General features: G+C 41.6%; 1 protein-coding gene across 5 annotated transcripts in view; it reads left to right on the top strand.

Annotated features, from left to right (window-relative positions):
- The window catches only part of LOC144669280 (opioid-binding protein/cell adhesion molecule-like), a 1,107,986-nt gene that overhangs the window by 806,081 nt on the left and 274,733 nt on the right, over positions 1-27,172 (top strand). For 4 of the 5 annotated variants that reach the window (XM_078531615.1, XM_078531632.1, XM_078531625.1 and 1 more), the window contains exon 4: positions 20,791-20,850. The exons of the other annotated variant lie outside the window; for it this stretch is intronic. In XM_078531615.1, the coding sequence (XP_078387741.1) occupies positions 20,791-20,850 (60 nt within the window). The remainder of the gene's footprint in view (positions 1-20,790; positions 20,851-27,172) is intronic. 5 annotated transcript variants of the gene reach the window in all.

Below are 27,172 nucleotides of genomic sequence, written 5' to 3' on the forward strand. Positions count from 1 at the left end.
TTTCACCAGCATGTGCAGCGACATCAAAAGAGTAGCTGTTTACCTCATGGAATAAGTATGATGGATCCTTGATAACATGAAATCCTAAAGAATATCCTGCAAAGTGTCACGGAAATTTCACTTTGTATTTCCCATAAGATTTGCACATATTTCAGTATGTAATAGAAAGCAATAGTAGAGCATTATTAAAATAAAAACCTATTGTAAGCTCAGGGAAAATGATTCCCAAGTGAACCAATTGTCCAATAAGGTACTGTACCAGATTAATAGGCAGAAAGAAAGCATACCGTGGAGAGCACCTGTGATAACAAAAGATAAACTACAAAAAGAAAAGATGAACAAAGATGTTCCAGACAAGCATGACATAGAATTCTATTTTTACTTGTCAAATAATTAATTCCCAACTTTCAGAGAATACAGTTAAACATGCAGAAACTAGAAGAACGTAAGAAGTAGGAGCCAGGAGTAGGTCACATGGTATTTAGAGCCTGATTCACCACTCAATTAGGTTATGGCTGATTTCATTTTCCAGCCCCATCTTAATATTCCTTGAATTCCTTCATGTCCAAAAATCTATTGATCTCAGTCTTGAATATATTCAATAACTGAGCATCCACAACCCTCTGGGGTAGAGGATTCCAAAGATTCACAACCCTCTTAAGTGAAGAAATTTCTCCACACCTCAGTTCTAAATGGGCGACCTCTTATCCTGTGACTCCAAGTTCTCAACTCTCCAGATTGGGGAAGCAGCCTTTGAAGCCCTCTTAGAATTTTATACATTTCAATGAGTTCACCCCTCATTCTTCTGAACTCCAAAAAACACAGGCCCATTCTACTCAGTCTCTTATAAGACAACACTCTCATCCCAGCAATCAGTGTACTGAACCTTTAGTGCACCCCTTGTAAGGTAAGTATATCCTTCCTTACTACGGAAACCAAAACTGTTCACATTGTTCCAGGTATGATCTTACCAAAGCCCGATATATATATATAACAATGGTTTCCTTATTTCTATAGTCTAATCCCCTTGCAATAAAGTCATTGTACCATTTTCCTTCATAATTGCTTGCTCTATCTGCATGTTAACTTTCTGTATTTCATGTACAAGGAACCAAAAATCCATTTAGCTGGCAACATTTACTTGTTCTGATGAGCAGTCACTGGCCTAGAATGTAACCCTGTTTTTCTCTTTCTAGATGGCGCCAGACCTGCTGAGTATTTCCAGCATTTTCTGTTTGTATTTACTGGTCTCTTACTGCATTAAAGCAACAGCAAGCTGTAATTTTACTAACAGCCAATGAAGGGCCTAAGTACAGTGCAAGATGCTCTTAAATAATTGTGCCTCGATCACACGAAAGACAAATAAAAGACTGAATTTCTAAATTTTTAATGAAACTCTCACAGGCACATCGATACATCCATTACATTACTGTATTGCATCTCTGTCAAGTCAACTACATGTAACATGAGAAATGGCGTATAACCAAGTACCTTGATTACATCGTTGGGTTAATTAGTTTTGTGTTCAGCTAATTAACAATCTATTGAAAACCTTCTATCAGTGCTGCATTGAACATGAAAAGGACCCTGAAACAGTTCTTTAATCAGAATAGGGATTTGGACTCAAGTTATTCTGAGCATTTCACATAAGTGTTCACATCTTCAATCAATCATTCTGTTGTCCATTGAGTTGGGATCTATACTGTTTTCCACATGAGGACTCAGTCTTGTGATTTTTAGATGTTGCAGTAATCCACACTGTACTAGTGCTTTGACAAACCACATGGGAGTGATGCATGACAATAGACATTACTGTACTGTGGTAAATAAGATCAGTCTGTTAACATGGTTAAGACTGTAAATTTTGCATTCATTCATTTAGCACATGCGAACTGTCTAGTATATATAGTGCAAAAAGTTTTATCCCTCCCTACTATTTATACATGCTGATTTGGCAGACAACTGCTTGTCATGTGTACATACAAAGATAATTTAATATTTTAGGTAAATGAACAGATTTAAATCATGCCACAGTCAATGCTACCAGAATCTGAAATTATTGCTCAGGTTTCTTTTTCGATTTTAACGTATACTAATCATGTAATGGGATAATTACCCTTATTTATAAATTTAATTCAGCTATAAAGTAAAACTCAACCATTAGCACAAAATTAACTCAATGGACCTGGAAAGTTCCCCCAGCCAATTTCTCAAGGGAAAAATTGAGAATGAATTTAGTCAACTTGATGGCACTTAAAAAAAACAGTAGCAAGCTTAACATGTCCTTCATATGGATACCAACTCCATTAAGGTCAGTGCTGGAAAAGATAATTTAATTTGCAAAAACACTTCAATTGCAATAGCTGAACACCTCCAAATTCCTTTGTTCACCACAACTCATCTCTTTTGCTCTCCTGTCTCTTCGCCACCATTTTCACCTCAAACTAAGAATGAGAAATGTAGGGACTCCATGTCCAAAAGTATGGTCATCTACATGGTAGCTTGTGCCTCTTCAACTTGTTCCCAAACCTGTCATTTCTCCAAACTCTCAGCTCCCCTGTCTGTCCTGCACTTTAACTCTGTCCTCCCCATTCTGTGAAGTTAGACTGTAATTTGACCCACAGTTCATTGATCACTTAACCCCCTCCTATCCTAGCTAGTGTCAGAAATTCATCAGTCTGCTTGTTTCATTGGCAGCAGCTTCCCCTTTATGCAAAAACTTCCCGTTAAGCTCTCCATTATCTTTCGATACTACACTATCTTAAATCTACCCTTAAACTTCAAAATCTTGAAGCACATTATTCCCTCACCACGAAGAGCCCCACCTCTCTCCTCTCCTTGTTTGAAACATTCCAATTTAGCCTCTGTCATACTGCAATACATCAAAGTCACACAGCATATATTCGGTACATAAGAACATAAGAAATAGGAGCTGGAATAGGCTGTTTGGCCCATTGAGCCTGTTCTGCCATCCAACAATATCATGGTTGATCTGCTTCAAATCCACCTTCCTGCATGTCAAGTGAAGAGGGATTTAGAAATCTAAAGAGAAAAGTTGAGGCAATAGACCATATTATGTAATTCCTTTAATACCCTGTAGCCTTGAATATACTCAACAATTGAGCATCCGCAGCTGTCTGTTGTAGAGAATTCCAAAGATTCACAACCCTTTGAGTGAATAAGTTTCTCCTGATCTCAGTCCTAAATGACCAACCCCTTGTTCAAGGGAAATATTTCCTCAGCATCCACCCTGTGAAGCCCCCTAAGATCACTTTTCATCCTTCTAAATACCAGGAAATTTAAGTCTAGTCTGTGCAACTGCTCCTCAAAGGACAATAGTCTCATCCCAGACTAGCATTTCAGGTTCCTCTGAATGCGATCATATCCCTGCCTGTCACTATTGAAAAAATATTCTGCTTTCTTAATTTTCCTACCAAAGTGGATAACTTCATATTGAAGGGTCATGAGGACTCGAAACGTCAACTTTGTTCTTCTCCGCCGATGCTGCTAGACCTGCTGAGTTTTTCGAGGTATTTCTGTTTTTGTTTTGGATAACTTCACATATTGCCACATTGGTCAAGAACACAGCCGATGAAATACACTTGTTGCCAATGGTCACCGGTAACGGTTATTGGCTTAGTACAAAGAGGAGAAGAGTCAATTCTCTCTTAACTCTAAACTCGCTTTATTCACGTCATTAGATCATCTACATATAGGTTATACATCTGGGCAAATATAGACATGCAGTTTACAGCAGGTTATACAGTTTTATATCCAAAACTAGAATCTAAACGCACACCCACTAGGTTTCTCTGACACTCCCTGAGTGGTCACAGAAAATAAAAGCTAATACCCGAAAAGGAGAGCTGACGCTGGCCAGGTGTTCTGTTCTCTCTCTCTTGCGTCTCTATGTTGCTGACGTAGGTTCTTCTGCTTCTGCGATGGTTGGTCTCCGGAATCTCGCTGCTCCATGCCCAAAATCCTTTCAGTGTTATACTGAATCTCATCTCTTCAAGCTGTGCTGTCTCTTTCCCGTTGGTTTGTCCTGCTTGCCTGATCTGTGGCACATTCTCATTGGCTCTGTTCCAAGACTTGCAGGATCACCTCGTTTCTCCTTTCTAAATAAGGACTCATCACATTTCCTTTGTCTTCAAGACACTCAGCTACTTTAAAACGGGTTCTAGCCAGCTCAGACCCAGTGACGAGTCAGGTTTCAAATGTTGCTCAGGCCAGTAACTGGACTCAGGTTATTTAAGGTCAAAAGTTGCTTTTGCCTGTGTCGGCAATTCAGCTGCAGCCCCTGGCCAACACACCTCTTCGCCATTTACTTTCCCACATAACTTTGTATCTGTAGCTGTGACCTGGTCTGCCTACATCTCCTCATTATCCTCTCAGTCAAGCTCAACATCCTGTTCCAGTTTTCCTCTTCAGTCCATCTATGAGGCACTGCTCTTTCCTGGTTTTGCTCTTACCTGACTTAATACGGGCACCACATTATTGCCAATGGCTTCTTCTGCTCTGCTCACATGGTCATCACTGTTATGCTGCCAGGGCCCAGGCGTAGCCATTTTCTCCTCACTATCTACCTTCTATTCCTTGAGAACGGTATTTCAATGTATGAAGTTGCATGCCAGTGTCACAAAACTATCACACTTTTCATAATATTATTGTAGTCTTATGGGTGTGAGTGTGGATGGTTCTATTGTATGACTGATTTAATTAGAAGAGAGACTATGTGTCTCTCTTGGAATTATCAAAAGGGTAGGTGTAAAACAGACTTTTGAAATGGAAATAGATGAGTTAGGATGATGCTTCCACAGATAGACTGTGAATGAAATTTGCATTTTTAAATAAGTGAAGGGGTTGTTTGATTTTCAAAGGGACAATGTAATGTTTACAACTAGCAAGATAAGTGAGGCAAAGCAAAACGTTTATTTTTTCCAAAAGGAAAAGGCCATATTGACAACATGAAAAATTTTTATATCTTGGGGAAAGTAAATTTCAAAAGACATGTAGAACAATGGGATTTTACACATTAAAGAAAGAGAGACATACATAAAGAAGGTTGGAAGGCTATGTGGGGTGTGGCCATGTAAAATCTTGAAAGGTGCACTGTGTGAACTACACTTGGGAAAAGCCTCTAGCAACTTTGAAGAAGTGCTGCCCCAGTAACTAAAGCTGTGTTAAAATCCTTTGGAATTCCACTGTCGAGTGGGTGCTGTGGTAACCTTGCTGGATTGCGTATTTAAATTTAAAGTCTATTTTGGACTGTTGCCTTCAAGGGGACGTGCTTTTGGGAGTCAGGTTAATTAGGAATTTTGGGGTTTGTTATAATGTTAAGTATCTATAACTTTGTTTCAATTGTTTTGTTAATAAATGTTTTAATTTAATTTTTAAAATCTCTAAAGCTGTTAGTGGACTCATTACTTCGAAATTAAGTGCAGAAATCTTCTCATAATAAATGCAAATTGCTGAACCATTGTGGTAGCATGGCCAAGTTTCCCTTGTGGATTTGGCATGCTTGGCACATATCACCTGCCACATCATAACACCAGTGACATTGTTTTCTCCTCCATTGACTGAAAGGCTTTTGTTGTTGTACAGGAAATATCATTTTTTCCCTAATATTACTGTGGGATACTGAAGTAGGCTTATAGGGACTGTTGGTGCATGTTTCTCTGTGTGGGACTAATTTAATTAAATTAGAGATGGTGAGACGGCAAGATTTAAATTGTCAAAGGGATTAGATGGAAAACAGGCATTTCAATTGATGATGAGTAAGTGTAAAGACCATATATTTTTATTTCTGTTGGACTGTCGATTAAAATTACAATGGCTGCAGTTTGAAATACCTGTCTATTGGAACAGTGTGAAGGATCTAAGCAATGTTGCTGCCCTGGAACAGAGTGTGCCATGAAAGACAGGATGGTGCTGAGGAGGAGTCCAGTCTAATGGGGAACTGCATGGCAACAACATTTTAATTGGCTCCTAACCAGGTGGCCAGGGTTTGTGTGAGAGCAGTGCAGAGAAGAAGCTCATGGCCTGAAAAGAGAAAATACCTAAAACCTTTCTCCTGTGTGCTTAAGATTCCAGTAATCCTACAATAATAGCTCCCTTCATATCTCTATAACCTGCTCTCTCTCTTAAAAAAAACCCTGTCAAGAGAAAAAGGGAAAATCACCATTAGAGACATTGAAAAGCAAGTGCTCAACCAGTGAGCTATAGACTGAAAGTTCTGGGAAGACCACCTCATGTCATCAACAAATAACTGAAAGGAATTTGGCAGACATCAATCAAAACCAACCCATCGAATCTTGTACTCCGGAAATGGTGCTATTGAACTGTTTTATCCCACCCTTAAAATCCATGTTTTTGGTGTGTCTCCTGTGTCTTATATGTGTATGTATAGGGATTTAAGAAGGGGCAGAGTTTAGGTTATGGAGTTAGAAATTAGCAGTTCATATTTCTTTCTTTTGCCACTGGTTAAAGACAAATTGTTTAAGAAACAGTTATTCGTATTCTGATAACCTCAATTAAACAATTAGGTGGTTTGATCAATTTGTTGTGGCTCGGGGAGCAGTGGGGCTTGATATTGCAGTGCACTATCCCCAGTGAGTCAAGACAATAAGCTAGAATGAAGTCTCAGCAAATACAGTGTGAATGGAATTTGCATTTTTAAATAAGTTGAGAGGTTGTTTGATTTTAAAAGGAACATGATGAGGTGTTTACAACTGGCAAGATAAATAAGGCAAAGTTATTATGTTTTTTTTTCCCTGAGAAGTGCTGGCCATAATGACAGCATGAAAGATTTTTACATTCTGGGAAAAGTAACTGCCAAAGTCAGGTTGAAACAATGGGATTTACAAATCAAAAGGGAGGAAGTATATTTAAAGAAAGATGGAAAGCTGTATGGGGTGTCGTCATGTGAGATCTTGAAAGGTGCACTGTGTGAAACAGACCAATGGAAAACAGCCTCCAGCCAACCTGGAGAAGTTTTCTGTTCCAGTAACCAAAGTTTTGTTTAAAGCCTTTGGAGTTCCGTTGTCAAGTGAGAGAGAGAAAGAAGCTGTGAAATACCGCCCTTACAGCAACAGTGGGTGCGTGCGGTAATATTGCTGGATGTTCTGGAGATTAAGAATCTATTTGGACTATTTCCTGAAAGGGTTGTGTAGTTGGGAGTCTAGTTAAGTAGAAATCTTGTGGAAACTGTTATAAAAATAAAACTGTGTAACTATAATCTTGTGTGTTTGAGTTTTCTTTTCTTTTGTTAATAAATGTTTTAATTTAAAATCTCTAGAGGTGGCCGTGAACTCATTACTTCTGACTTCAGTGCATAAGCCTTCTCATAATAAATACAAATTTCAAAATCGTTGTGATAGCCTGGCCAAGTTTCCCTCTGGGATTTGGTCAGCCTGGCAAATACCACCTGCCATATCATAACACTGTGCTTTCAAATTGAGGGGGGATCTCTTTAGAAACCTATAAAATTCTAACAGGGTAGATGCAGCAAGGATGTTCCCGATGGTGGGGGAATCCAGAACCAGGGGTCACAGTCTGAGGATATGGGGTAGACCATTTAGGACTGAGATGAAGAGAAATTTCTTCACCCAGAGAGTGGTGAGCCTGTGGAATTCGTTACCACAGAAAGTAGTTGAGGCCAAAACATTGTATGTTTTCAAGAAGGAGTTAGATATAGCTCTTGGGGCGAAAGGGATCAAAGGATATGGGGAGAAAGGGGGAGCAGGCTATTGAGTTGGATGATCAGCCATGATCATAATGAATGGCGGAGCAGGCTCGAAGGGCTGAATGGCCTACTCCTGCTCCTAGTTTCTATGTTTCTATGTAAATTGCCTGATATCAAGACCTGGATGGGCCACAATTTCTCACAGCCGAATATCTACAAAACAAAGCCCATGCTCTTCCAAAAAGAAACTTCTCTGCTTCTGATTTCTAGTTTAATTGCTTGACCCTGAGTTCACTCTCTGGTTTCACATGCATTCCACTTCCATATTTCTATCATGTTGAGGCTTAACTTCTGCAGTGCTACCCTTGCTGCCCTGTCTTAATCCAGGTACAGCTGATTATAAATGGTACACCTTACACTGTCGCCTGCACCAAGCTCTACATCTCTAAGACCACCATCTATCAAGTTTAATAGACTGACTACCCAAACGTTATATTCATTTCAAAATTGTTGCCTTTGTTTTCCAATATCTTCATGGTCTCACCCAATCTAACCTCCATAATTACAACTGTCTTTTGTCCCAACATGGCTCCTTTGCTTCTCTAACCCTGGCCTTTTCCCACCTATCGCAAAACTGCCATTGTACTATTGGAAGGCACTCAATCAGTACATTCCTAGCCACAGAAATAGGCTATCCATTTCCCTCCACTTTGTCAACTCTTTCCTGTTTTCAAAATCACCCTCCATTTTGACCAAGCCTTTCATTCCTCACCTGTGCCTCCTTTTCTTCCCATGCTCGAGCTTCATTTTATTCCTTTCCTCCTTATTGGAAAGCAATTGCTTTCCTGAAGATGAAATGTGTGATGCTATGCAAATTGTTTTCTTGTGATAGAAACATTGATGCACAGTACGTTTTTCTGCTGCTACATTGGTGCTGTGTGTATGTGACATTTTCTTTGAAGGCCATTAAATCTCATTGTTGGAAACATCCTAAAATTAATTGCAGGTTAAGTATTGTTCATAAGGAAGCTTTGCAGATTGCCAGGTGCTTGTAATTTTCTACCTTCAGGTCAATCCACAAAACTTCCCTTAACTAAAGCAATAAATCGATAATTCACCTCAACATAAAATGTTTGCGTTTTGCCTTTTTTGTTTGTACTTTTGTTCTTTTGAATTATGGTGTCTGACGTGTGAAGGGCACTATAAAAAATGATATATATGTGTATCTCCCATGGTGGTGCTGATGTTAAGTCAGCAGGAGTATTAAATAGTGTAAAACATTCTGCCAAGTCTAGATGTGTATTACACAATTGCGGATATTGTGACTCTAATATTAAGTGTTAGGAAATTTATTTTGGACAATGTGATGTTTGGAATGCTGGCAGACTTTTCAATGCAGATTGGTGGATCTGCATCAGCACTGCTCTTGGTCAGTCAAGGGTGTGTCATTTTGGAAGAAAAGTGTTAAACTCTGTAATGCAAGATCTATTACTCTGTCAAGCTGTAAACTGTGTGCAACTTGATCTGTTCCTGTAAGGTCAATTAAAAGTTAACTGCTCTTACCAGATTCTCAGACCAGTTGGAGGTCAGATTGACTTTCTTTCTCTCATTTATGCTTGTATGATGCCTGAAGTAAAATGGCATAACAGTTGAGTTAAATGTATACCTGCAAATCCCAAGGGTGTTGGTCAGGGTAGTAAGAGCACATGCTGTTTTATAATTATGTTATGCCTTAAAATTATTTTTCATCAGTATGCTTGAAATACCTCAGTCAACCTACTTAAGTTTGTTGCAGCTCATACGCATGCTCTGTTTTGAAACTATGGTGAACAACTTAAAGAACATTCCGTGGAACAGGTGCCTGACTCTTTGTAAATGCAAATACAATAGTTCCTGTGTCAGTCTTCAGGTTGAGTTGGCATGCACATGCAGGCTCTTACCACCAGGTGTGGCCATGGAGCAGCCTCGAGTGTTATGGGCAGAATCTTCGGGTCGGCGAGCGGGGGCGGGGCCCGCTCGCCGATACGTAAAATAGTACACGGTGACATCGGGCTGCGCACCCACCAAACTGTCAAAGGTCTATTAAGGCCATTTTAAAAACTAATTAAAGTAATTAATTGATTAATTAAAGTAATTAACCTTGAGGTTGGTGGGTGAGCGAATAGCCCAGGCGGCCTTCGCATTTATCATGAAACCTCATCCATGGGTAGGATGAGGTTTCATGAAGGGTTAATAAATTAAATAATTTTTTACATTAAAGTTCATTGACATGTCCCAGCTCATGTGACACTGGCACATGAGGGGACATGTCTTAAAAATGTTTTTTTTTCTTTATTAAAATTTAATAAAATCACACCAATCTCCCAAAGGCAGCTCTCTGCCTCAGGGAGATTTCTGCACTCTTAAGTGCGCATGTGAGATAGAGAGCTGGCCCCAACTCAGGGAATTCCCCCCCCCCCACCCGCACAGGGAGCGCTCAGTGCTTCCGGGTGCGCATCACGCTGGGCGGGCCTTAATTGGCCCGCCCACGTAAAATGTCGGTGATCAGCTGCATGCTCGCCTGCGCTCGCTCCTGCCCAATCTCTCCGATGGGGAGAAATTTCTCCCCCATGTGTTGGCAAAGAAAAGGCAAGTTCAGGCAGAAGGAAGAAAACTGAATGTAAATCACAAAAAAAAATTGTAAAATTTTGACCCCACATTGGTTTACTTGAAGTTTTCATTCTCAACCTTCTCCTTCCAATTGCTGCATCATCCTTGGCTTCCATTCCCTGCTTCAGGAGTCCACAGCACTCCCAGGCTCTAGAATGTTCCACCTCCTCCTCCCCCTGCCCCATGCCAGGAAATCGCTGTCAGTTCTGCTGGATGCTCCTCCTAAACACCCTTTGAGGCCTCTCTTACTTCCCCTAAGTAAGAATCATCTTGGAACCCAACTATCCCGCAACCCAACTGGATGATATGTTACCTTCAGCTACTATTAGCCACCCTCCAGCCCCAAGTCTCTGTCAATCTGCCCCTCACACTCTAGTTGGAAGTCTACCCTCTTAATCCTCATCCACTCACCTGTCAATGTGTTTTTACTTTGTCTGATCTTCTTGCCTCCACTGAAGAAGCTCTTGGGCCATTTATTTTCTATTTCCTCACACTCCTTCTATCCCTATTGGACCTTTAGGCTTGAATCTCAGTTGTAGGCCCCTCTGTCCATCCTTGACATATTTTTGCTTACTCTGGGGCCAATCCCCGACAGCTGAGCATCCCACAACATATCTCTGTGGGACCAATCATCAACCAATTACTCCCTTCCCCTTCCCGACCCTCCCCCCTCCACCCTTTCCTCCCACCTCGCTTTTGTTTGTTTACCTCTGTGTAGTGATTGAAGATATAACCTTTCCGACAGCCTATTAGGGAGACATGTGATTGTTCTTGACAAATGAGCCCTAAACATGGGTAATCCAGGGGGCGGAGCTTTCTAGTCGTGGATCTGGTTCAAGCATGTAGCTTCTAAAAGAGCTCTGTAATAAAGTTATCTGTTTCAAGTAGAAACCTGTCCGGTACGTCAGGTCATTACATTTGGCGATGAGGGTAAAATAGCTCCGACACTGCACCTCGCCTTGTGAATGCGAGTACATCAGTTCCTAAAGAAAAAAGAAAAGTATACTCAGCGGTCATGCCACTTTTGGACTCTTATGACGTGTCCATGGAAGACTGGAGTATGTAGTGCGCCTTGGTTTTTATTTTGTGGCAAATGAAATAACCGCGGAGGAGAAGCAGAAAGTAATTCTTCTGAGCGTCTGTGGGAGCAAGACGTGTAACCTCATCTGCAGCCTCACGGCCCCAAATACGCCCAATTCTAAGTCTTTTAATAAATATGTAGACCTGGTGAAGATGTATTTTCAGCCAAAGCATTGGTAATAATGCAGGGGATTAATTTAACTCCAGACTAAGGGTCCCAGAAGAGTCCATTGTAACTTATATAGCGAAGTTGAAGGAGTTGACTAAATACTGCGACTTTGGAAATGCACTCAATGATAAGTTGCGGGACTGGTTAGTTCGTGGCGTTCACAATGAAGCCATTCAGCGCTGTTTACTTGCATAAGTTAACATCTGTTTGAACCACACCATGGAAATAGCGCTGGCCATGGAAAGTGCTGTGAGGGACTCGCAGGCTTTACAACACGTACAATATGACACCGTCCTTCAGTTGGGGTGGGAAGCTACCGCCGGGAGTGGCGCGTTAACCAGAGAGACAGCAACAAAGCGAGAGACAGTCTCTGCTGCTTGAATAATGAAAAGGCCTAGTGGAAACATTTCAGCAGCGACTCTGAAATTAATCTGTTACAGGTGTGGGGGGGGTAACCATGTACCAGAAACCTGCATATTCAAGGAGGAAGAATGCCATTACTGCCAGAAGAAAGGGCATGTAATAAAGCAATGCAGGGTGAAATTGAGACAGTCAGTCAGATAGCAGACCAAGATGATTGAAGTGCACAATATAAATGAGCCAGAAGCTGCTAATACTGATATCTATTCCCTATACAATGTCAAAGCAGTAAAAACTGAACCAATATGCGAATGGGAAGCCACTAGTCATGAAGGTAGACATGGGAGACTCAACCACAGCAGTGGGAGAACACACATTTAAATACCTAAATGATGGTTCCCAGCCACTGAATCTGGAGCAAACCATAGCTCAGTTGAAGACATACATTGTGGAGTCAGTACAGGTAAAGGGCATCACCACAGTACCTTTGTCCTATAGGCAACAGACAGCCCAGCTTCCAGTGATCATTGTAACAGGTGAAGGGCCTAGTCTTCTAGGCCGTGACTGGTTGCAAAAAATTAAGCTCAACTAGTCTGAAATATTTCAAGTGAGAACAGGAGGAATTCCTGAGCTGTTAAGGAAATACAACAGCATGTTTCATGATGAATTGGGAAAGCTAAAAGGCTTGCAAGCAAAAATATATGTGGATTCAGAGGCAACCTCCTGTTTCTTTAAGGCCAAACCTGTGCCTTATGCGCTAAAGGAGAAGTTGGTTGCAGAATTTTGCTGCTTAGAAAAGCTAGCTGTCACCCAGCCAGTCCAGTTTTCAGAATGGGCAGCGCCCATAGCCCTTGTGATGAAACTTGATCAAACTATTTGCATTTGCGGGGACTACAAATTGACCGTGACCAAGGCAGCTAAACAAGATAAATATCCTGTCGCGAGGATAGATGACTTATACGCAAAGTTCGCTGGAGGCAAATCGTATACCAAACTGGACATGAGCCATGCATACCAACAGTTAGAGCTGGGTAGCACGTTTAGAGGATATGTCATCATCAATACGCACAAGGGCCTGTATCAATATACGTGCCTACCCTTTGGAGTATTGTCTGCATGTGCAATCTTCCAAAGGACAATGGAGACTCTTTTGCAAGGACTTCCCTGAGTAGTAGTATACCTAGATGATGTCCTGATCACGGTCGGTCGGAGCCGAACATTTGGTCAACCTAGAAGGGGTTTTAAGAAGATTTTTGGAAGCTGGTGTATAATTAACGAAAGAGAAATGTACATTCCGAGCGCCAGAAGTCGCTTACCTGGGTCACCGGGTGGATGCCATGGAGTTGCATCCAGTAGAAGAGAAAGCCACGGCAATCAAAGAGGCACCCTCTCCGTCCAGTGTAACTGAACTTGGGCATGTTAAGTTATTATAGCTGCTTCTTGCCAAACTTGTCGACAGTGTAGCACCATTGCACTTGTTATTGAGAAAGAATCATCGTTGGTCATGGAATTTGCAACAAGAAGAAGCCTTTGTAAAAGTTAATCCATGTCTACTAGTACATTGTGACTCATCAAAAAAATTAATATTAACCAGTGATGTGTCTCCTTACGGGGTGGGAGCTGTGTTATCACATAGGATGGAAGATGGTTCCGAAAGACCAATGTCTGTGTCTTCAGAACCCTCTCTGCAGCTGAGAAGGGTTATTCACAACTAGAAAAGGAAGGTTTATCAGTAATATTTGGAGTGAAGAAATTCCACCATGCACCAGCATGGATGACATTTCACCATTGTGTCAGACCATAAACCATTAATAGGTTTATTCAGTGAGAATAAAGCCATTCTGCCAATAGCCTCAGCAAGAATACAACGTTAGGCTTTGATGTTATCTGCGTATGAGTATACCTTTATGCACTGTCTTGGCGTGCATATCCCAAACGCGGATGCACTTAGTCGTCTCCCGTTACCAGATAGCATTGTACATGCTCCAGTGCTGCAAGAAGTTGTGCTTGTGCTGAATTTCTTAGACTCTTTGCCTGTGTGTGTGAAGCAAATAAGGAATTGGACAAACAGAGATCCAATTTTATCAAAAGTCTGAGACCTTGTATTGCGAGGGCGGTCGAATTCACCAGTGTCTGACGAGATAAGACGATTCCATGCCCGTAAAACAGAGTTAGGTTGTCGAGATGGAATCTTGCTCTGGGGATCAAGAGTCATCGCTCTTTCGCAAGGAAGAAAACTACTCTTGACCGAGCTTCACGGTGCGCATCCAGGCACGCCGGAGATGAAGCTGCTTGCACGAAGCTATGTCTGGTGGCCAGGCATTGACAGTGACATTGAAAGCATGGTCAAGCACTGACTCCACTGTCAGCAACAACAGAACTTGCCTGTTTCAGCTCCACTGCATCCATGAGAGTGGCCTGGTCGACCTTGGGTTAGACTGCATATTGATCATGTAGGTCCATTTTTAGGTACCATGTTTTTATTGATCATAGATGTGCATTCTAAGTGGATGGATGTGTACGAAGTTAGATCACCAACATCGAGTGCAACTATTGAAAAGCTGCGCCAATGTTTTAGCATGTGCGGTCTACCAGAAGTCACTGTTTCGGATAACGGTACAGTCTTTGCTGAAAGAGTCCAAGAGCAAAGAATCCTAGAAATTCAGCTAATTCTTTACTAGTACAGAATTTCAGAGATTCATGAGTTTAAATGGAATTAAACATATTACAACAGAGCCATATCACCCCTCATCAAATGGGTTAGCTGAAGGAGCAGTGCAAACTTTCAAATCAGGAATGAAAAGGTTATCTGAAGGTACTCTAGAAACCCGACTTTACAGTTTTCTTCTCCTCAGGGAATTACGGGTTCAACACCATCTGAATTATTGATGAAACGCCACCTACGCACAAGGTTAAGTGTGGTGTTTCCAAAATTAGAGGGGAAGGTAGAGAAAAGAATCAGAGCAGTCAAAAATTGAATCATGATATTCACAGCAAAGCTCGAAGATTTACTGTAGAAGATACAGTTTTATTGTGGAATTTTGGAAATGGTCCTGGTTGGGTTCCTGGTATAATTGTCTCTGAAACTGGTCCCTTGTCATTCCAAGCGGAAGTAGAAGATCGGATTGTTCGAAAGCATGTGGATCATTTAAGAAGTAGAGGGACATTCCAACAACCAGTTATTCTGCCTGTAATTGATGCTGAATCTTTAATCTCTGAGGTGGCAGATTGACCTAGAATAGTCATACCTGATGTCTCTGTAGAATTGCCTAACCCTGAACTGACACTTTCTAATGATATACCTGATGCTGTAGTTCCTGATCCTGGATGTTGATCCAGTGGGAGAACCTCAAGTGGTAGAGCTACACTGCTCTAACCAAATAAAAAAAACACCTGAGACTTAATCTTTAATTACCTGACCTGTATATATGTATATGTTGTGGATTAAAATGTTCTTTATAAATAAGAAATATAAGACAACTAAAGGGGAGGAAATGTAGTGATTGAAGGCATAACCTTTCCCACTGCCTAGTAGGGGTCACGTGATTTTTCTTGATGAATAAGCCCTAAGTGGAGTAATCCGGGGAGTGGAGCTTTCTAACCGTCGACCTGGTTCAAGCATGCAGCTTCTAGAAGAGCTCTGTAATAAAGTTACCTGTTCCAAGTAAAAACTTGTCAGGTACGTCAAGCCATTACACTCCGACTCCCTAAAACTGCTTCACAACAAAAACAAAAATACCTGGAAAAACTCAGCAGGTCTGGCAGCATCTGCGGAGAGGAACACAGTTAACGTTTCGAGTCCGAATGACCCTTCAACAGCACGAAGTAAAAATAGAAGAGAGGTGAAATATAAGCTGGTTTAGTGGGGGGGAGGGGGTAGGACAAGTAGAGCTGGATAGAGGGCCAGTGATAGGTGGAGATAACCAAAAGATGTCACAGACAAAAGGACAAAGAGGTGTTGAAGGTGGTGATATTATCAAAGGAATGTGCTAATTAAGGGTAGAAAGCAGGACAAGCAAGGTACAGATAGCCTTAGTGGGGGTGGGGTGGGGTGAAGGAATCAAAAAAGGCTAAACGGTAGAGATAAAACATTGGTTGGAAATACATTTAAAAATAATGGAAGTAGGTGGGAAAAGAAAAATCTATATAAATTATTGGAAAAAAAAGAGGGGGGGAAACAAAGGGGGGAATCGGAAAGGGGGTGGGGATGGAGGAGAGAGTTCATGATCTAATATTGTTGAACACAATATTCAGTCCAGAAGGCTGTCTAAAACTGCTTAACTGGAATATTGCACTTTACTGTAAAACACATTAGGATGTCCAAAAGTTGTGAAAATCACAATACAAATACAACTTGTTTCCTTAACTTTTACTACTCTTGGTGTTGCCTCCCCACATGCAAAATCCTAAAAGTTTACCTCTTTGGGTTAAAACTGAAAAATAAGCAGTGATAACAAGTGTAAGTTAACAGCAGTACCAAATATTTATGTCGTGCTTCAAACAGTGCAGACCAAGTGCTGGAAAGCTTAAGCATGCTCAAATCACACATTACAGAAAAGGGAAGGGTAAATAACCAAAGGAAAACATTTAACCCTCTGGAGCAATTTAACCTTTCATGGAGATAGAGTTAAAAACAGAGAACTTGAGGACAAAGCAACACACTCGTGCAGGGGTGCAATCCTTTTGTCTATCTGATCTATTTCTTTGTTTCTAATTCTTTCTGATCTGAGAAGCCTCTTGCATTCCCAACATGACTCACTATTTCCAACAAGAGCAGACTTTATTCTTTCTTGTTTAGTTAAAATTGAAGCAACAGCTTTTGCTAATTTGAGTCTCACACACCATAAAGAAGCCAGAAAAGTCCAATTGTTGCAAAAGCAAAATACTGCTGATGCTGGAAATCTGAAATAGAAACAGAAAATGCTGGAAATTCTCAGAGGTCTGGCAGCATCCTTGAAGATAGAAACGTGGTTAACATTTCCAGGCCGTGACCTTTCATTAGTTCTGATAAGACGTATAATTGTAGAACTTCTTTGCATTTTTCATGAAATATTTTTAAGGCAACTTCTTACACCTACCCTGACTGGCCAACTTGGGGTGCATTTTTATTAGTAACTGTGATGCGGTAAACCAAACCAAGCACATTTGATTGAACATTATTTTCCCAATGAAGAAAGTTACAATGAGCATAAGTTTTTTTTCTGCACTTTGAGCTTCTTCCTGATGCACCTTCTTCACATTTAATCTGAAAACCAGCTTCTATAAAGAAGGATGGACTTCCTATCAGCCAAAATATCTGGGCTTGCATTGTCACAGGAAAAAACAATGAACCATTCCCCTCTTGGGGTACGCTCTCAAAATGATATGGCCAACATATGATGTGCCCCAGATTGCTCAAAACTGATGGAAAATGCCACTCTGTCAGACCATGCAACCCAGGCTAAAAACTACAAACCTATTTAATTACTTAAGTAAGATTATGCTTAAATTAGAATATTTCAACAGAGTAAAAAAAAAACTGTGTTGTCCTTAATTCCTCAAACTGAAACAGAAAATTGCTTGCTATAGCAGCCTCAAAGTCTTAGCTGGCCAACATGACCCTTGTGACAAAACTGTTTAAGCTTGACTAAAATACTAGGGAACATTTCTCAAACATCAAATAAGTAGTTTCAGCTGTGACTTAATAGTCATACTCTCACCTCTGATTCAGAAGATCATGGCCCCACTCCAGAGACTTGAGCCCATAATGTAGACTGTCACTTCAGTATAATACTGAGAGAATAATGTCCTATTGTGCATGTCACTTTTCAGGTAAAACACAAAACCGAGGCACTATCTGCCCTCTTGAGTGGATATAAAAGATCTGATGGCACAATTTGACAAGATTAGATGGGTTCTTTTGGTGTCCTGATCAATTTTTATCTCTCAACCAACATCACGACAACAAATTTTCTAGTTATTTATCTCATTCCTCTTTGAGTGACATTGTTGTGCCCAAGTTGGTTGGGACATTTGCCTGTAATGCAATAATGGCTACACCTTGAAAATACTTTCGGTAAACAAAGCATAAGACAGAATTTTACGTCCTGCGGGCGGGTGCACTCCGAACCCGATTGGGCATAAAATCACGTGCGAAGACGTCAGGCGAATGTCCCGATGTCACCGCGCAGCTGCGCGATATTTCGCTTGGTAGGCGCGCACAAAAGTCAGAAGCATGCCCGCCGACAATTAAGAGGACAATTAAGTCCATTAGCGGCACAATTGCCTCCGATTTTTCGTAGCCCATCTAACCTTACGGTTGGCGGGCGGGTGAATCGGCCAGGCGGCCTTTGCATTTTTCATCAAACCCCATCCAAGGGCGGGATGAAATTTCCATTAAGAAATAAAATAGAAATAAATATCTGTGGACAGCATTTTTATCAGCTGTATTTTCAGGTGATTGATTGTGATGCATGGACAATTTTTTTTGCAGCTTTTAAATCCTTTATTTGAGCATTTTCAGGCCTGCAGCTCCTTGAGGCAGCTGTCTGCCTTCAGGGAGCTTTCTCACAGCGCTCACCCGCACCACCGGAAACGTCATCGCCCGTCCTCTTCCTGCCCACACCCCGGCAGTGCTGAGCTTTTCAGCGCATGTTTCACACTGGCTGGCCGTTAATTGCTCAGTCAGCGTGAAATTGCGGTCGGAAGCTGATCGTAGTTTGCGGTCCGTTTCCAGACTGCTCCCAGGCCCACCAATTGAGCGCGTGCACCTGCCCACCAAAGGTAAAATTCAGGCCATAAATTTGCTTTTTCAACCATAGGCATATTGACAATGTTTCCTCACAGAATTACAACCTTGTATGTATTGGCAAATCACAAGACTCAGATGTCTGGTCAACCAAACTACAACAAAAGGCAAAGATATAAACCACCCTTCCCCCGCACTTCAACATATCAAATCCAGGCATGTGGTGTATTTTCTCCATGACATAGCCAACAGGAATATCTTCCAAAAATCAGCTCCAGAAGCATGTTTAAATTACTTAAGTGATTGTCTTAACTGCAAATGTTTGTAAAATAAAATTACATGGAGATTGGTATGATCTGTAAATTCCTTTGGGTTGCTGCATATTGTTCTCCCCATCCCTCCTCTCCTGAAAGCATTGATTCCTCGTTGGATGGTTGCACAGGCATTGGTCACACTCTTGTACTCATATTTCAGCCTTGACAGTAAAGTGTCAATATTCTATTTGACTGCAGGGGCATAGTGCTGAGTTCAATTCAGTCCTCCAACAGGCATTCATGTATAGTTCAAGCAGTTAGTTCTTGATAACAATCAGGAAAGGCAACCTTGGCTATCTTTCTTTTCAATCAAGTTTTGCTAATGATACTTAGCAGAGTTCAATTAATGTAGTGCAGACTAGGGATCAAATTTGAAAAAAAATGCTAGTTTGCATGGCTAAACTATTTATGTGGAGGAAGCGCTTTTCCTTTGCCTATGGTGTTGCAATGCCAATGAGGTCAGGGTACACGATGAAGGCACTTGTACAGGTTGCCACTGTGAGAATATACATGTATTCTATAATTTCCTCAAAAGCTTGGCAATAACTTTTTTCATAAAAACAATGGATGGAATCTTGTTGAGGTGCCAGGGCCTTGCCTCCTGGCTAGAGAGCTAGTGAGAGATCCCGCTGCCTCTTTTCAGGAAGGTCCACCGAACCACAAGCCAACCCGACAGTGGTGAGGCCAGCGGTGGGCTTTCCCCTGGAATCAAGGCCCCAGGACCGAAGGTCTCGCCTACTGAGAGCTGCCAGCCAATCAGAGGTTGCCAGCTCTTGCGGTCAGCAGTGCCACTGGGGTGGCCGTGACAAAGTGACCTTAACCCCTTATGGGGCTATCCCAGATCGGGAACATTTCTCTGATAATTACTCTCACTCAAGTTTAAGCTAGCCAGATCTCAGACACTCGTTTGGGCCTGAAGAACTGACCTATATCTCCCCTAAGGAAAGGAATCAGCACAGAATATTACTCTTCTTCCAGATAGTCATCTTTAGTAAGCATCAGCTAGGTTATAAAAATCCCGGAAATTATAAGAGTCAGGGGGTCTCACTTCAATAATGTATCTCCCCACCTAAGAGTTTACAGAGAGGGATTCTTGGAGTTGAATACAGAATACTACGTGAGATGATATATTTACTAACTGATTTATAAGTTTATTAAAGAACCGAACATACAATACACTTTAAGTGACTAAGTATATTGCAACACTAAAGATCCTTAAAAAGATGCAAAACATAATCTTCTTTCTAATATAGAGTCAAAAAATTCAACCTCTACAATGTTAATGTATAATGTCTGATTTCTGTGACTGACGATTTTTACGTGAATTACATCTGCAATATCTAGTTCTACCTTGTACTAGTTTCTTAATGGATTCCTTTCTCAACCTTATACCGAGTCTCCAGGTCACAAACAAACTGGACATGCTTTATATCACAAAATAATGTTAATGTCTATGAATATTATTTTTCACATTCCCTTTGCTAAAAAGCTATGTTATCAGGATTATTTAAAATAGACAGGACCTTCATATTTTGTCCTTATTGTATTAGTGTATACCACGCACCTTATATTCAAACAGCTTTAAATACCATAGATAAATATTTAGCATCATTAGGTAATGGACATTTGATTTAAGTCAGTACTGTGTATAGCAGACATACCTGGACAAAAACTTTACCCTTCCCTGCTTTTCAAAGGCTGTATCATATTAAGGGAATCTTTATTCCTAAAATGTAGTGTTCTTATTATATCTGAATTCTACCTAATTATCTATATTCCACCTAATTATATCTATATTCCTTCATAGTGGCTGCTGCCGGAAGGAGAGGCCTTGAGTCCCAGGATCGCAGAGCGAAGCAGGTCACAGGTTAGTAATGTGTGAGAGGGGGTTTTCACCAGGTGGGGGGTCACGAATAGGGGTGCAGGGAAGCCGGTAGCAAGGGCTGGGATGTGGCCCTCCGCGGGCATACCCTCGCCCCCACTTTCCTGATGCCCAGTCCTCTGCTTGAGGGACCAACCTCACCCCCCCACTGTCCCCCACTTTGCAAGGATGTGACAAGCTGGCTGCACGTTTTTAGCCAGTTTTGAGGCCCTTAAATTGTCATTGAGTGGAACGTCGACCATGGACCTTCTGGCCCAGCATTTATTTTTGGTAGAGGTGGGATGGTGGCGGGGTTCTGCTATGCCGCCATTATGCCTAAGAACATGCCGTTCCTGGCTTCAAGCTCACCACCAGAGAGAGCAGAAGATTCCACCCAGTGTCTCTTTGGTTCCGGATCTAAATTAGAGTGAGGAAAGCACTTATTTAGTGAAATGTGAAGGTGAAAACATCCATCCTCACGCTCTTCTACATTTAACTAAAATAACCATCGACTGAAATAAAATTCAAGGCTGTGCAAATAAAAGTCAATAACAATTAGGCATCCACAGAATCTTTGTACTCTACCAACCTCTCATTTGATTTAAGTATTCAGGCCAAATACTCACGAAGAATAATGACATTGTTACAATAGTGCAATACAAATATTTGTATTAATTATTTGGGCCTTTGACTTATCTGTTGGTTTCAGAATGTAATCTAAATTAATTAGGGCTCGTTGTGTGTTATGTTAGCACATAATGGGTAAGACACTCAATGCATATTAAATTGGAAAGATTCTTTTTTTTATTTTAAATGTTGATTTAGTACAATTCAAATAGCTTGATTAACTCTTTGAGTAATCAATAGGATCAGCAATGAGCCAAATAATTGGTTATCTCTGGTCTAGTCACATCTCCTATGTCTCGCAGTTTGGCGAACTTCCTACTGAATCATGGATGGAGTGAAAGTGTTCAAAGAGGCAGTACTTTAGGAACATAATTTTACAAATATATATATATTATATATTCAAAATGAGGATGTAAGTTGTGAAAAATGGAACACTTCGTACTTTGAGTACTGAGTATAAGCACAGGGCATTGGTAGCTCACCTAGAGCATGTTATCTGCAGCATGGGCTGTCCTCCATCTAACCCCAACAATGTGTATTTATTTCTCCTTCAGAAATGTAACTCCTGGTACTAGATTGGATTTTTCTAAATCCTACATCTGTCCATAGATCTTGCATTTGCGACTGAAGTTGTGCTGTTCTGCGCCATAGATATGTAGGAATGTGCTTGAGACTGCCTAACTGTTTATATATTGGATCTACGAGCAGCAGAGGTAAATACACTTTGAACCCGTAGCTAAAGCTGAATCAAAACCTAGGATTCAGAAAATAATAAATAATATTCTAATCCACTTACAACTTGCAGATTCTTTGGTATATTTAACCTAATATACCATTGAGTGCGAAGGCACATGTTTGGTTAGATGATTAATTAAAAACAAATGCCTGATCTTGAAAAATTAAGCTAGCTCAAGAAAGTCCAGAGGCACATTGAGGCACTTTTCTATAGAGAAGGAGTCAATTCAAGAGTTTTGGAAGATTATCCAAGAGCTGCAATGGTAGAGAACAATATGAGATTAATTTATGTTTTATTCATTTACGGGATGTGGGTATCGCTGGCTAGGCCAGCATTTATTGCCCATCCCTAATTGTCCTAGGAAGGTGGTGGAGAGCTGCCTTCTTGAACTGCTGCAGTCCATGGTACACCCACAGCTCTGTTAGGGAGGGAGTTCCATGATTTTGACCCAGCGACAGTGAAGGAACGGCGATATATTTCCAAGTCAGGATAATGAGTGGCTTGGAGAGGAAGTTCCGGGTGGTGGTGTTCCCATGTATCTGCTGCCCTTCTTCTAGATGGTAGTGTTCGTGGGTTTGGAAGGTACTGCCTAAAAAGACTTGGTGAGTTTCCGCAGTGCATCGTGAAGATGGCACTGTCAAGAAGAGATATTAATGTCTATTATTGGAAATTATTTTTTAAATGGAATTGTAGTGGGGTCTGTGCCTTTGTGCTTGACTGTGTATGTCTTAATTGGATTAAAGCCAGTACTTGGATATATATTAGTTTTGAGATGTTCATTAGATAAATGTAAGAAGGATAGAAGGTAAAGTGTAAATTTGCATTTGCTGAATAAAACATTCAAGAGTGAGGTAAAATCTAGCACCTAACTGGAAGACGCCAAGCAACGTGCTTATATTACTAATAAAATTAAAAGGATGAAAATATTATTGTTAGAAGATGTAACGTTAAAAGCCTGGTGATACAACGGAAAATTTTCATTCAAAGGAAAAGCTAGGTATAAACAGAAAAGAGTTTGTGTGTAAATTAGAAGCATTAAGAACTTACCAGCCTGTAAGCCTACAACTGTGTCTGCAAAGGAACGAAATTGTAAGGAACCTCATTTTCAATTTGTTAGGTCAAACGTGCTTTGCCTGGTTGTCTGTTTAAAGTCTGTGGGTTACTGTTACCTTGGTGGAGATTTACCTGGGAGTGATTCATTTGGGGATTTGTTTATAAGTTATTATTGGAGTAATTTGTAGACATGTGTATGTGTTTAATTTGTTGTAAATTAATAAATGTTTAATTTAGTGTTATATAAAAAACCTCTTGAGGCTTGGTGGTCTTATTCCTGAATTCAGAGCTGCATCTCAAACATACCAATTGAAAATATAGGTTATGACAGCTGTTTCAAGTTTCCCTCTGGGATTTAAACAACTTAGCCTTTACCAACTGCTGTGTCATAACAGTTCACACTGCTGCCACTGTTCGTTGGTGGTGGAAGGAGTGAAATTTTCTGGAAGGGTTGCTAAGCAAGTGGGCTGCTTTGTTCTGGGTGGTGGAAAGCTTCTTGAATGTCATTGGAGCTGCAGGAAAGATTGGATAGGCTGGAGTTGTCTTCCTTGGAGCAGCGAAGATTGAGAGGGAACCTGATAGACGTGTATAAAATTATGAGGGGCATAGATAGGGTGGATAGGAAGGCACTTTTTCCATTAGTAGAGGGGTCAATCACCAGAGGGCATAGATTTAAGGTAAGAGGCAGAAGGCGAAGAGAGGAGTTGAGGAGAATATTTTTCACCCAGAGGGTGGTTGGAGTCTGGAACTCACTGCCTCAAAGGCTGGTTGAGTCAGAAACCCTCATAAGATTTAAAAGGTATTTAGATATTCACTTGCGTTGCCATAGCCTCCAGGGCTATGGGCCAAGTGCTGGAAAATGGGATTAATGTAGTCAGATCTTTGTTGACCAGCATGGACGTGATGGGCCAAATGGCCTCTTTCTATGCTGTAAATGTCTATGAGATGATTGACCTCCAACAGCCACACAACACGATGGAGGGTATCCTCAATGTGAAGAAGGGACTTTGTCTCCAGTCCAAGGACTGTGTAGTGGTTACTCCTCCCGATAATGTCATGGACAGATACATCTCTAGCAGGCAGGTTGGTTTTTTCATCTTGTTGGTCGCCTCACCACCTGCCGCAGATCCAGCCTAGCAGCAATGTCTTTTAGACTTAGCCAGCTTGGTCTGTGGTGCTGCTACTGAGCCATTCTTGCTGATGGACATTGAAGTCCCCCACCCAGAGTACATTCTGCACCCTTGCCACCCTCAGTGCTTCCTCCAAGTGTTGTTCAACATGGAGGAGCACTGATTCATCAGCTGAGGGGTGCAGGGGTGAGTGGTGCAGTACGTGGTAATCAGCAGGAGGTTTCCTTGCCTATGTTTGACCTGCTGCCATGAGACTTCAGGGGGTCGGGTGTCGATGTTCAGGACTCCCAGGGAAACTCCCTCCCGACTGTATGCCACTGTGCCGCTGTCTCTGCTGGGTCTGTCCTGCCAGTGGGGCAGGCCATACCCAGGGATGGTGACGGTAAATAAATAAAATAGCTGTTAAAATGGCCCCCATCTTAAAGAACCAAATAAATTGCAATCCTTCCTCATTCATTTGCACAAGCTCATTAGCATGAAAAAACATCATAGCTTCTGTGACTGACATTAGCCTAAAGAAAATGTCTGTCTGCCCAAGCACACCGAGGTTTCGCTTATGAAGCATTCCTTCACCTATCATGGATATTGCAGTCTTGATATAGAGTTTGATGATGGAAGATGATTTAATTTGTGGGCGTATGGAATGATTGTTTGTTGTTTTTATACATATATCTGTCGAGAAGTACTACTGTTTGAGGTGCTATTGTTGAGGTGCTCATTATGGATGCGTGATGCATGGGCTGCACAACACAGCATGATTTCCAATGAAAACTTTTAAAATTAGGTTCCTACGAGGGTATAAACCCTGTAATTAATGTAATCAACTGGCATGTAGTAATTATACACCACAATCTTTGTGTAGGACAAAATTCTAACGGATATATTAGCATTGCTTCTTTCAAACAAGTGCATGTTTTTAAATCAGATGCTGTCACTGTTTGTCAGACAAAACAAATTGTGTTCCACAAATGTGCAAAGCTAAACCCTGCTGAAATTGTGCATGTTGGAAGCATTAAATCCTTGAATAGTTTGCCTAAAGCTGCCTCCTCAGGCCCAGTAATTAATTATTGATTCCTTAAACAGTTTGAGGACATTTGGTTGTCTCTGTATATGAAGTCCAACTGTCTTGCACAGAAAGCGAATTGGAAAGCTTTAGCCTGTCTTATATGGCTGCCTTCATTGCCCACACGACCTGATTGCAAGTCTCATCACGTCAATCAGTTTTGGTTTCACTTGCCTTGCCGCATCACAGGCAACGTTAAGAATGCGAAATTGGTATGACAATGCTTGAACTTCTCTGGGCCAATAGTAAAACATTTGGAGATGCCAAACCAAATTTGTAATCTGAATTGGGCTGTTTTGCATGTGCCCACAATTACCTTAATTTTAGTAAATTTAGGGAAGAATTTTCCCGTCGGTGAGCAAGGGCGGGGCCCGCTCGCCAACGTGTAAAATGATGCGCGGTGATGTCAGGCGGGCGCCCCAATATCACCGCACGTCATTTAGATTGTCAGTTCGGCGGGTGCGCAGCCCCGTCAGCTGCACGCCCGCCAAACTGTCAAAGGCCTGTTAAAGTCACTAACAAAGTCATTAAAACTGTTCAGAATGCTGCCCGTCCAACCTTAAGGTTGGCGGGCAGGCGAAGAGCCCAGGCGGCCTTCGCGTTTTTCATGAAACCGCGGGCGGGATGAGGTTTCATGAAGGGTTCATTAATTAAATAAAATTTTTTCAAAATATTATTGGACATGTCCCAGCTCTTGTGACAGTTTCACATGAGGGGTCTTGTCCTTAAAATTTTTTTTCACCTTTATTATATTTTTCAAGTCTTAAACTAATCTCCTTGAGGCACCTCCTCTTTTGCATGCTTGCGCACGAAAGAGCGCAGGCCCCGACTCAGGGAATTCCCCCCCCCCCCGCCCGCACAGGGAGCGCTCAGCGCTTCCGGGTGTGCGTCACGCTGGGCGGGCCTTAATTGGCTCGCCGGCGTAAAATTGCGGCACGCTCCTGATCGGGGCTGCCGATCGGGTTCATGCCCGCTCCTGCCTGCCCCCGCACAACCCCCCCCCAATGGGGGGGAGTATTCAGCCCTTGGAGTACTCTTGGTTCACAGGCCCTTGTTGTGTCATTTTCCATCTCCGTTTGCATTTTACAAAGTAATTCTCATCAAACATTTTTGTGAGTTATTCAATAGGATATGATCGTTACTGGCTAGGCCAGCGTTTTTATTGCCTGTCCCTAATTCCCTTGAGAAAGCAGTGGTGAGCCACCTTCTTGAGCCATTGCATTCCATGTGGTGTAGGTACACCCACAGTGCTGTTCGAGAAGGGGTTCCAGGACTTTGACCCAGCGACAGTACAGGAACAGCGACATAGTTCCAAGCCAGGACAGTGTGTAGCTTGGAGGGGAACTTGCAGGTGGCGGTGTTGCCATGCATTTGCTGCCCTTGTCCTTCTATGCGGCAGAGGTCGCGGGTTTGGAAGAAGCCTTGGTGAATTGCTGCAGTCCATCTTGTAGATGGCGCACACTGCTGCCAGTGTGCATTGGTGATAGATGGAGTGAATGTTTAAAATTTTGGAATGGATGCCAATCAAGCGGGCTGCTTTGTCCTGGATTCTGTTGAGCTTCTTGAGTGTTGCCTGGAGCCGTACTCATCCAGGCAAGTGACGAGTATTCCATCAATCTCCTGGCTTGTGCTTTATAGATGATGGACAGGAGGTGAGTTACTCAACGCTGATTTCCCAGCCTCTGGCCTGCTCTTTTAGATGCAGTATTTATATGGCTT

This window comes from Cetorhinus maximus, chromosome 2 (assembly GCF_964194155.1).
Source record: "Cetorhinus maximus chromosome 2, sCetMax3.hap1.1, whole genome shotgun sequence".
NCBI lineage: Eukaryota > Metazoa > Chordata > Chondrichthyes > Lamniformes > Cetorhinidae > Cetorhinus > Cetorhinus maximus.